This window comes from Chrysochloris asiatica, unplaced genomic scaffold (genome assembly GCF_000296735.1).
Source record: "Chrysochloris asiatica unplaced genomic scaffold, ChrAsi1.0 scaffold00092, whole genome shotgun sequence".
Taxonomy (NCBI): domain Eukaryota; kingdom Metazoa; phylum Chordata; class Mammalia; order Afrosoricida; family Chrysochloridae; genus Chrysochloris; species Chrysochloris asiatica.
In genome coordinates, this window is record NW_006408610.1 from 1,150,747 (window position 1) to 1,162,790 (window position 12,044).

Sequence of the window (12,044 nt, forward strand, 5' to 3'; positions counted from 1 at the left end):
TACAATTAAGTGTTCTGGAATACTCATACTTCTCAATGTTGTCCATAGCTTGTCATGATCCACACAATCAAAAGCCTTTGCGTAGTCAATAAAACACAGGTAAACATCCTTCTGATATTCTCTGCTTTCAGCCAAGATCCATCGGACATCAGCAATGATATCAGGAGACAATTCAAAACAAAGAACTCACAAACAGAGAATTACTGAGCACTAAGTCCATTAATGGAGTCCAGGTGTGGTGCTGAGGGTTCATGCACTGGACTGCAAGGTTGGTTTGAACGGTAAGGTCAGTGGTTCAAGCTCACCAGCTGCTCCTTGTAAACTCTATACAGGGTCACTATGAGTTGGAATCGACTTGAAGACACTTAACAAGTCCACTAATATATTCAATAAAAGCTAAACAGAAAGATTGACAGTTACACTGTGGTGGTTCTGGTCATATGCCATCAAGTTGTTTGTGACTTACAGCAACCCTGTATAGGGTTCCCGAAGCTATAAATCTTTTGTGGGAGCACAAAGTATCATCTTTCTCCCACAAAGCAGCTGATAGATTCAAACTGCTGATCCTGTGGTTAGCAAGCTAATGTGCAACCCACTATGACACCAGAGCTCCTTTTATAGTTACATAGCAAAACATAAGTAGTACAATTTTTTGTCTTTTATTTTTCAATGTTTTATTGTGAATTATGTGATAGTTTACATGGGAGAACATTAGCTTTACATTCATCCTCTATCATATAATGGTTTCATTGCCATGGTTCCAATCCCCTCCATGTATCATCAACCAACCAAAGGGTATACCCTGCAAGCCTGCCCCCTGGTCGACAGCACACAGCCCCTCTCCCTCTCTGGGTCTAAAGTCCCCAGCTGCTCCATCTCTCCACACCATCATCTCTACCTCCATTTCTGGCATCACTGCTTCTCTGAGTAGGGTCCCGCTCTCCGTTCTTCTCCCTTGATGGTCCCAGGGATCTCCGCTCCTGAACTGCAAAGTCAATCACTCCCCTCCTTTTGCTACAAAACATCTACCTTTCCATATAAAGACTGTAATTGTTTTTCCATCTCTTTGAAGAATGTTGCTGGAATTGGATTGGGATTGCATTATATGTATAAATTGCTTTGGGCAGTATTGACATTTTCACAATGTTAAGTCTTCCTATCCAGAAGCATGGTACAGTCTTCCATTTTTGTAAGTCTCTTTTCGTTTCTTGTAGTAGTGTTTTGTAGTTTTCTTTATATAAGTCCTTTGTTTCTCTGGTTACATTTATTCCTAGATATTTCATCCTTTGGGTGGCTATTGTAAATGGTATTGCTTTCCTAATGTCCTGTACAACACTGTCGTTTTTGGAATAGAGGAATCCAATTGATTTTTGTATTTTGATCTTATATCCTGCCACTTTGCTGAGTCTTCCAATGAGGTCTAGTAGCTTTTTTACTGAGTTTTTGAAGTTTTCTATATAGAGGATCACATCATCTGCAAATGAGAGAGTTTTACTTCCTCTTTGTCAATTTGGATGCCTTTAATTCCGTGTCTTGCTGTATAGCTCTTGCTAAGACTTCCAGCACAATAATGAATAGGAGTGGTGACAAAAGGCATCCTTGTCTGGTTCCTGTTTGCAGAGGGAAGGCTTTCAGTTTCTCTCCATTGAGAGTAATGTAGGCTATTGGTTTTGTATACATATCCTCTTAATTATGTTGAGGAATTTCCCTTCAATTCCTACTTTGTTGAGTGTTTTTATCAGCAATGGATGTTGGATTTTGTTAAATGCCTTTTCTGCATCAATCAATATGATCATGTGGTTCTTTTTCTTATTTATATGGTGGATAACACTGATCGTTTTTCTAATGTCGAACCATCCTTGCATCCCTGGTATGAATCCCACTTGATCATGATGTATTTATCCTTTTGATGTGTTGCTTGATTCTGTTGGGTAGGATTCTGTTGAGAATTTTTGTATCTATGTTCATGAGGGATATTGGTCAATAATTTTCTTTCTTACTGATGTCCTTCCCTGGTTTTGATATGAGGGTTATGCTAGGAAGTTTTCCATTCTCCTCTATCCTCTGTAATAATTTGAGTAGAATTGGTGACAGCTCTTCCCTGAATGTTTGGTAGAACTCACCAGTGAAGCCATCTGGGCCTGAACTTTTTTGGTTGGGAGCCTTTTGATGACCTGAACAATTTCTTCTTTTGTTATGGGTCTGTTCAGGTTTTCTACTTCACTGTGTGTAAGTTTAGGTAGGTCGTGTTTATCTAATAATGTAACCATTTCTTTTAAGTTTTCAAATTTGTTGGAGTACAACTCTTCATAGTATTGTGTTATTATCCTTGGGCTTTCCTTTGGTTCCGTTATGACATCACCCATGTGGTTTGTAATGCGTGTTATTTGTGTCTTCTCCCTCTTTTCTTTTGTTAGGTTTGCCAATGGTCTGTCAATTTTGTTAATCCTTTCAAAGAACGAGCTTCTTGTCCTGTTGATTCTTTTTATAGTTTTTCTGTTTTCTATCTCATTTATTTCTGCTCTCATCTTTATTATTTCTTTTCTTTTGGTGGCTGTAGGTTCCCTCTGTTGGTCTGATTCTAATTGTTGTAGATGCTTTTGCTTATTGGATATGTTTAGTGTTTATCTGCGGCCTTAATACTTAATTGAGTATGTGTTTTGGTATTTTTTATGCTTTCTGATTGCTTCCAGGTAGATGTGATCAGGATGTGGGCTTCCCTTTTCACTCTTCTTATTGTTTAACTCAGAGTAACCTTCACAGGTGTTGTCTTCCTCCCTGGTATATGGCAGTTGGTATTGGTTCTTGCCTGGGTTTTGGTGCTTTATAGAGTGTGATTGTAGCAGTTTCTGACTCTTCTTGGGTATATATAGAGAGAAAGAGTCTCCTAAAGGTAGAAGGGGAGCATAAAACAGCACAACAGCACCAGCAAAACAACAACAACAACAACAAAACTAGACTGAATACTATAGTCTATAATTGTAGAAAAGAGAGAAGAGGGAGAAAAGAAAAAATTTTAAAAAATCTGTAGCCTAATATGAGTATGAGTTTAATGTCTTCTCTTCAGCTTCTTGCTTTCAAAGCTGCCTGAGATTTCAAGATGACACTGTTGGTTGTTATGCTATACCTCAGACTTTAATTTTCAGCTTGTTTGGTTTTTAAACTCTCTTTCCCTCTCTACAGCCTTGTCCTGGCCTTTCCTGTATTTAAAAACACACACACACACTCAAAAGTTCAAAGCCACCTCTTGGGCTGAGTATCTGTGCACATGTGTGGCAGAAGAACCCACCAGTGGTGAGGGTGGGGGGTTTCCACTCGCTCAGGTACCCCCTTCTAGTCACCAGAATGGATGTGGGCAAACAGTAGGTGGGTGGGGGGGCTGGAATGACCAGATACCGCCTCCCACACACAAAAAAAAGAAAATCAGAACTAAGCAAAACCAGAAACGTGTATTGTCTACCTTTGCTCCAATGTTCCTATGGCGTTTTTCCCATGGTATTTCTGCTCCCCCGCTTGGTCTTGCAATTTGGTCTCACCCAAGATATCGACTCCAAGCCTCTGAGCCCGGCAAATTCAAAAGTATGCAATTTCTTACTTCAGCTTCAAGTTCCACTAGCTATAAGCCTTCAAACTTTAAAAAAAAAAAAAAAGCCCTAGCTCTGTGGTTCTGAGTTTTGGAGCTTTGCCCTAGATCTGCTTTGCCTGGTAGTCTGTGGTATTGCTGATGGCAAACTTCACTGAACCTCCACCCTAGCCGCCATCAAGCCCCGCCTCCTCCCAAATTTTAATAATATAAAAACAATGAAATTATGAAAAATTGTTAGGAGGAGATTTTAATTCTGGAAAGAAATTAGGTGCTAATTTCCTCCTCTCTAGTAGAGAGTTCCACAAAATTTTCAAAAACTGAAACTGTTGGTGTTGTAAACTGCCATCAAGTCAATTCCCACTCCTACTGACCCTGTATAGAGTTTCCAAGGCTATAAATCTTTGTGGGAGCAGAAAGCCTCACCTTTCTCCCATGGAGCAGCTAGTGGGCTCACACTGCTGACTTTGAGGTTTGCAGTCCAGTGCTTATCAGACACAGTCACCATTGGAGTTTAATTAATTAAGACTCCAAACTCTTATGTTGTTATTGCCATCAAACTGATTCAGAATCACAGTGACCTTGTACAGGATTTCCGAAGAGAAGCTGATGGGTTTGAATTATCGACTTTGCGATTTACAGTGCAGAGTTGCACCAAGACTCCCCAAACTCTTAATATTTTTCACAAATTTTTATAACCTTAGAAGAATCTTATAGAAAATCACACCTAGTATGATAAAGAAGCATTTATTATAAACTCAACAATTCCCTGAATTTTGTTTCTTGTCCTTTTCTTAAAATTCAATTATAATTGAAATTAAGGTTTTGTTTTTACTAAGAAGAATCATGCATAGCATAATTGCATTTTCTAAAGCTATCTATTCATCCGATCTGAACATAACTCTGGAGGGCTGTCTGGTAGACTGTTAACCTAATGTTAATGGTGACTATGTCCTTTGCTACACTGAATTCTTTAAAATGAGAATGAATCATTTTTATAATAATATCCCATTATTTCTAAATATAAAATAATATTTAAAAAACATAAAATAATGGATTAATATTAAGATTTGAAGGCTTTTAAGCTGTGAAGTGATGTAATAATGCCCTTCAGAAAGGTTCGTTTGGAGGGAACTAGGGGAAAAGGCAAGAATACCAATTGCTAGAATTAGGAGGAAGATAAAAAATTTTAAAAACCCGGTGACAGCTGCAAAGGACAGGAAAACACATGAGAGACTACAGAATTATGCTACAAGTTCATGGAAAAATGAAATTAAAAGATAATGGAATTGTTCCACAAACTGTTTGTAGAATCTATCGATGAATGTATACATGATTCTTGGGAAAAGAATAAGCAGACTGTTTTATCTTTGTGCCTGTACACTAGCACTTCAAAAATAAAAAAGGAACGAAAAAGAAAAGGAAGAACACTGAATTGAAGTAGGCAATCTCAAGTTTACCAAGCCTAGGTTACAGTGAGAAGCCCAGGTGGTGTAGTGGGTTATGCCTTAAGTCTGTTAACTACAAGGTCAGCAGTTTGAATCCATCAGCAGCTCCATGGGAGAGAGATGAAGTTTTCTGCTCCCATAAGGATGCTCACCCTCAGAAGCCCTATACAGAATCACTATGAGACAGAAGCAACTTGGCACCAACAACAGGTTTCGGTGGAAGTAGTGATGATGATGTTGTTATTAAGTGCCATCGAGTCAGTTTCGACTCACAGCGACCTTGTAAGGCTTTCTGAGGCTATAAATCTTCATGGGAATAGAAATCCTCTTTTTTCTCCCATGGAGTAGCTGATGGATTTAGACTACGAACCTTGTGGTTAGCAGTCCAGCGCTTATCTTAAAGTGCCACCTACATGCTCAAAACTAGTAATAACGTGATCCAAAATATGGACTCTGGGAAAAGCAGACGGTTTGGAAGACAAGGGGTGCTAAACTGAAAATATAAAGAGAAATTTATATTCTAAGAAATTAAGGAAGACGTGGGTGATGAGACAGTGAAAATTAGACCCCTCGTTTTTAAGGAATTTACAAAAGGAAAGAGTAACAGCGTAAGCCAAGTAAGTACTGTGGCTAATATCAATCCCCATGAAGTTAAGAAGACTTGATCTTATTTATAAAAAGGAAGTGGACAATCAGAGGAAGAAACAGAGGTACAGACACAGAAAGATGATTAAAGCAAATTCAAAAGAGGCAAGAGGACGTAAGTGTTGTTGTTGTTGTTGTTGTTGTTATGTTCCGTGGAGTTGGTTCCAACTCATAGCGACCCTACGTAGGGTTTCCGAGGCTATAAATCTTTACAGGAGCAGAAAGCCTCATCTTTCTCCTGTAGAGCAGCTGGTAGTTTCGAACTGTTGACCAAGAGATTGGCAGCCCAACTTGGAACCACTACACTATGACCCACAAAGAGAAGGGCTCCAGCTATCAATAATAAAGACAGCTTTTCTTCAAAACAAAAGAGAAATCAATTCTAAGTAAATATGTTACAAATTAAAATTAATCATTAAAAATTTGAAAATAAAAGTAAATTCATGCTATTAAATAACCAACTATGATCTAAGAAAAAGTCACGTTCTGAATTACTCTGGCTGCAATATTAATCAATGAAATATGAAATGACCTATTTTCAACTCTCAATCTCCCCAAGAATAAACTAAAGAATTTTAAATGCTCTGGTGGCACTGTTAAGATAAGCACTTGACTGTTAGTCACAAGGTCAGCAGTTCAAATACACCAGCCGCTCTGCTCTCTGAAAGCAAGATGAGGTTTTCATAAAGATTTAAAGTCTCAAATACCCTACACAAAGTTGTCATGAGTCAGAATCAACTCAATGGCAGTGGTTTAGTTGGTTTTATTCATTGCAAGGAGTCCTGGTTGTATAGTGGTTTGAATGCTGGGCTAAGTGGAAGGATGGTAGTTCAAACCCACCAGCCTCACCACGAGAGAACAATGAGACCGTCTACATCCGTAAAGATTTATAGTTTCTGAAGCCCCAAGGACTAGTTCTACTATCTCCACTAACAGGGTCGCTTTGAGTGGGAATCAACTCAGTGGCAATGAGTTTACTGATTTATTCCAAGGACTCAAAAAAAGTATATAGGGGGAAAAGTCACCATCATGATTACATACACGAATTGTAATTAATGTATTTGTAACATGTCCAAGAGAAGTATGTAGTGGTGGGTGTGTGCCGTCAAGTCAGTTCGACTCATAGCAACCCTGCATATAGGGTTTGTGAGGCAGTAAATCTTTATGGGAGTCCTGGTGTGTGCTGTGGGTTAATGAGCAAAATTTCTAAGTTGGTTTGAACCACAAGGTTGGCGTTCAAACTCACTAGATGCTCTTTGGAAACCCTCTACAGGGTCACTATGAGTCAGAACCCACTTGAGAGCAACAAATCTTTATGGGAGCAGAAACCCTCATCTTACTCCTTAGGAGTGGTTGGTAGGTTCAAACTGTTGACCTTATGATTTGTAGCCCAAGGCATAACCACTATGCAAGCAAGGCTCCTAAGAAAAGAATGTTATTGTTGCTGTTGTTAAGTGTCGTTGAGTCAGTTCTGACCCATAGCAACCCTGTATAGGGTTTCCAAGGAGCAGCTAGTGAGCTTGAACCACCAACCTTGCAGTTTAAATGACTCTGCAGTCCAGCACATTAAGAAAAGTATAGATCTGGCTAAATTTAAATATTTCAAAACCAAAAGTACTATTTCTGGGTTATTAGTACTATTTAATTTGTAAGAGAGCACTAAAAAATGCATTAATAAAAAATAAGCTGCAGAACATAAAAATGTATTCAACAATTTGAGAAAGAAATGAATAATACTTTACTGAATGCTTATGATATGCCAGAGGTGGTATTAACTGCTTTTGTTAAGTTCCAACTCATAGCAGCCTTGACTAAGGGTTCCAAGAAGTGGCTGGTGGGTTTGAGCTGTGAACCTTGCAGTTAGCAGGTCACTACCTATCCTACAATGCCACATCAGGATTCTTGTTAAAACACATTGTTGATGCTGTTTAAGTGCCTTCCAGACAGTTCCAACTCACAGCAATTCTGTATAGGATTTCCAAAGAGAGGCTGGTGAGTTTGGACAGCTGACCTTGCCATTCAAACCAATAGGTACTATTATCTCTTCCAGAAATTGTACAACACAATTCTTTACAAGACATTATACCTTTTAAAAAGACTAAAATCTAAAGGTACGATTGTATTAAGTGCAGGTGAGAAACTGATATAATTAGAACTTTCATTCAGGGCTGGTAGCAACATAAATACTATATATATCCACTTAGGAAAATTGTTTCTTAAAAGTTAAATACAAACCTATTATAATACCTGGGCAATTAATTCTAAGGTATTTACTCAAGAAAAATGAAAGCACAACTCTACACAAAGGTGTGTACATGAATGTATGTTCACAGTAGTTCTATTTGTAATTGCCAAAAACTGGGGAACAACACTGGTGGTGACTAAGTGACTGAATTAATAAATGACAGTACTTCCAACAGTACAATGGTACTTCTCAGCAATGAAAAAGAAGGAACTCTTGATATACACAGCAGCACATGTGAGTCGAAGCACAAAACGACTACGCTGAGTGAAAGAAGCCAGATGAAGGAATACACACTGCTGGATTCCATTCATATAAAAACGTAAAGAATGCAAACATCTATAGTGACAGAAAACAGATCAGCAATTGCCTGGGAACTAAACTGGAGGAAAGAATGAATTACAAAGGGGTATGAAGAAACTTTTGAGGGAATTGTTCATTATCTTTACTATATCAATGGTCTCAGAGATACATGCATGTCAAAACCCATCAAATTAAGCACACATGTATTTTTTATTATCTGTTAATTACACTTCAAGAAAGCTGTAAAGAAATATTATATATGTCACAGAATTATTCTATATAAAATAAAATTTATCTAGTAAGTCTTAAATTACTCTGTACAATATTCTTTTATTCTGGCAGTACAGAATCAACACTAGGTAAACAGTAGCTGCTATTATTATTACAATTGGAAAATGTACTTGGGCAACTACTCTAATAAAGCAAGCATTTACCACACACATACCTTAGCTTCTTCCTCTTGTGCTTTTTTCACAATTGCTTGTAACTGCACCTCTCGTTTAAATTCAGCATGAAGTAACTTCTCTTCCATCATCCTACGTCGTTGATCTAATAATTCTTCCTTCCACTTCCGGACATCCTTCTCCTACATAGAGTGAATTACCCCATCGTTAATTTTCAGTGTATATAGTCACGCGACTGAAGTGTAAATAGGTACATAGCTCACGAATACACAAAACCTAGATGCTAGAGCTAGTCCTAAAGTAATTATGATTAATGAATAAGAACACAGAGAGCTAAAACTGAAGCCGGACTGGCTGGCTGAGCTCACAATCTACCTGGGCTACTCATCAGCTGTGTAACCTGGGCAAGACTTTTCACCTATGTCTCAATTTCTTTATCTGAAAAAGAGAATATTGAAAGTATCTAAATCATATTAATTTTTTGAGGATTGAGTTAATATTTGCAAACACTTAAAAGGATACATTAGACACAGGTCTACAGGATTGGCTGCTGTTCTCACTGCACTGTATCAGATTGTTTTTGGTAAGTGCCACCGAGTCGGTTCTGACTATAGCAACCCTGTAAAAGGGTTGTCAAGGAGTGACTGGTGGGTTTGAACTGTCAACCAGTACTTATCCTACGGCACAACACCAGGACTCCAAATACACCAGGAGTACAACTAAAGTAAACATAAGTGTACAATTCTTATCTTTATTACCTTTCAATGAGTTCTGGTATGGCACTGGAAGATAAACACCAGACTGCTAATTGCAAGGTCTGCAGTTCAAACCCACCAGCCACTTAACAACAACAATAATATTAACCTTGAAGTCTATAGAATCCAATTCAATGACAATTAAGAGGACTTGTTGAAAGATGGTGGACTAGGTAAAAGCATTACATGGACCCTCTACAACAAAGACATGAGAGACAAAACACAATAGACAAATAAAAAATCTGACACACTGAACTTCAGAAAAAATGGTTACAGAGGTGGATGAAGTGCTTACTGGGAGGAGAGGTCAAGCAGGGACCAAGAGAGAGGGAGACTGACTGGTAAATGGCTGGCCAGACCAGACTGACCATCTTGTGAACAATTAAGGCAGTGGAGGGAAGTCTGGCAAAGCAGATTCATGCGGGCGATGGAAAAGGTGTGATTTCTTATTTTTCCCCATAATCCCCTGGTGACCAGAAGTGTGGCTTGCTCCCACCCTCATCCACTCCCAGAGCAGACCCAGCTCTCTGGGAGTTTGGAGTGATGTGGTTGGGAGTCATGCCAGTATGAGGTGGGGTCCAGTTGTACCACTTTGGTGTGCCATTTTGGTGCCTGGATTCAAGTGGGCTTGGCTCCAGACCTATAAAATCTGCAAAGTCACCAACCAGCATTTAACCAGCCAGGCTGCCCCTAGCTTCACTGTGGTCCTAACAGATAATGAAACCAGTTCCATCAAAGGCTGTCAGGAACAACTTCCAGACTGAGTGCCCTGAACATAGAAAACACGCAGGCCAATAGGAACTCCATCTAGGGCCTGGAACTCTGCTGTCACATCCTTTCCACAACCACCTAGTGAGCTCCATCAATTGCAGAAAACCACCAGAGATTTCTCTCCTCCGGATCCAACAACTGCACTGTTTGCTGTTACAAGTACAACAACCCCACAACACCTCAGAAACAACAATTTTACTCACACAAACAAACACGACAGAATGGCTCAAACAACTGACCAACATGCAGAGCCAGAAAACGTTTCTGAGGAAGAAAAAGTAATAGAACTAACTGAAAAAGAATTCAAAAGAAAGATAATTAGGTATCTTTGATCCTTTCAAACGATCAATAGATCAAGGAAAGCAAGGAGAACATAATAAAAAAGTCAGAAGAATTCAGGAAAACACTGCAAGAACAAACAGATAAAATAAATGCAAATTTTGAAACAATAAAAACTAGCAATTAGAAATCCATAAGATTAATACTAAGATCTTAGAAATGGCCAATACACTGAAAGAGCAAAGGAGTAGATGTGAAGCAATGGAAGACTGAATTAATGCGCTTGAAGATAAATCTCTCAAAACTAGTACACTAGAAGAAAAATCAGAAAAAGAATGAACAAATTTGAAGAAAGCCTAAGAACTTTGTTGGACACAATGAAGATAAACAACATATGGGTGATTGGAACTCCAGAACAGGAAGAGACAAGCACATAGAAAACCCTTGGATGAAAACTTCCCTAATATCGTGAAAGATGCAAAGATATGCATACAAGAAACTGAATGAACCCCAAAACAGAAGCACCTAGACATATCATAAACAAATGTTCCAAAATCAAAGACAAAGAAGAATCATGAGAGCAACTCGGAAAAAAAGAAAAGTTATCTACAAAGGAGAATTGGAAGCTCTGATTTCTCAGCAGAAACCATGCAGGCAAGAAAGCAATGGAATGACATATAAAAAACTCTGAAAGGAAAAGAGTGCCAACAAAGAATCACATACCTAGCAAAGCCGTCTCTCAAATATGACAGCAAGGTTAGGACATTTTCTGATAAACAGAAATTAAAGGAATTTGTAATGACTAGTCCAACTTTACAAAATATGCTAAAGGGTGTTCTCTGGATTGAGAACCTACAATAGCAGACAACAATCTGAGATTAGTATACATGACAACACCACCCAGAACTCCATCCAGATGTAGAATTATTTAAAACAAAACAAACCTACAAAACTAAAAACAGGGAACCAAAGACATCAATGTATAATGAAGTCAATTACAAAGCACAAAGGGGGAATAATGTAAATACAGAACTTCCAAACGGCAAGGAAGTCAAGTAGATTTCAAAATCAAGTACACTGTTTTAAGCAGGGAAAAAAATTTAATAAATTACAGGGTAACCTCAAAGAAAAACAATACACCTGCACATCAAAATTTTTAAAAGAGGAAAATCAGAAAGATTTAGTAAACATTAACAAAACAGAAATTGAAATGAAAAGAAAACCCACAAACAAAATGAACTCAGCATAGAAAACTTTTTAAAGCGTTGAAGAGCAGAGATGTTAGCTTGAGGACTAAGGTGCACCTGACCCAGGCCATTGTGTTTTCAATAACCTCATATGGATGTGAAAGCTGGACAGTGAATAAGTAAGATCGTAGAAGAATAGATGCCTTTGAGTTGTGGTGTTGGAGGAGAATACTAAAAGTACCATGGACTGCCAAAAGAACCAATAGATCTGTTTTGGAAGAAGTGCAGACAAGAGTGCTCCTTGGAGGCCAGGATGGCTAAGCTTCGTGTCTCATACTTTGGACATATTGTCAGGAGGGAACAGTCGCTGGAGAAGGATGGCATGCTGGGTAAGATGGAGGGTCAGAGAAAAAGAGGAAGACCCCCA

General features: G+C 38.5%; 1 protein-coding gene across 1 annotated transcript in view; it reads right to left on the reverse strand.

The window, feature by feature from the left end:
- Nucleotides 1–12,044, reverse strand: part of SCAPER (S-phase cyclin A-associated protein in the ER) — a 466,531-nt gene that overhangs the window by 332,313 nt on the left and 122,174 nt on the right. The window contains exon 14 of the mRNA XM_006866457.1: nt 8,667–8,807. Within this exon, the coding sequence (XP_006866519.1) occupies nt 8,667–8,807 (141 nt within the window). The remainder of the gene's footprint in view (nt 1–8,666; nt 8,808–12,044) is intronic.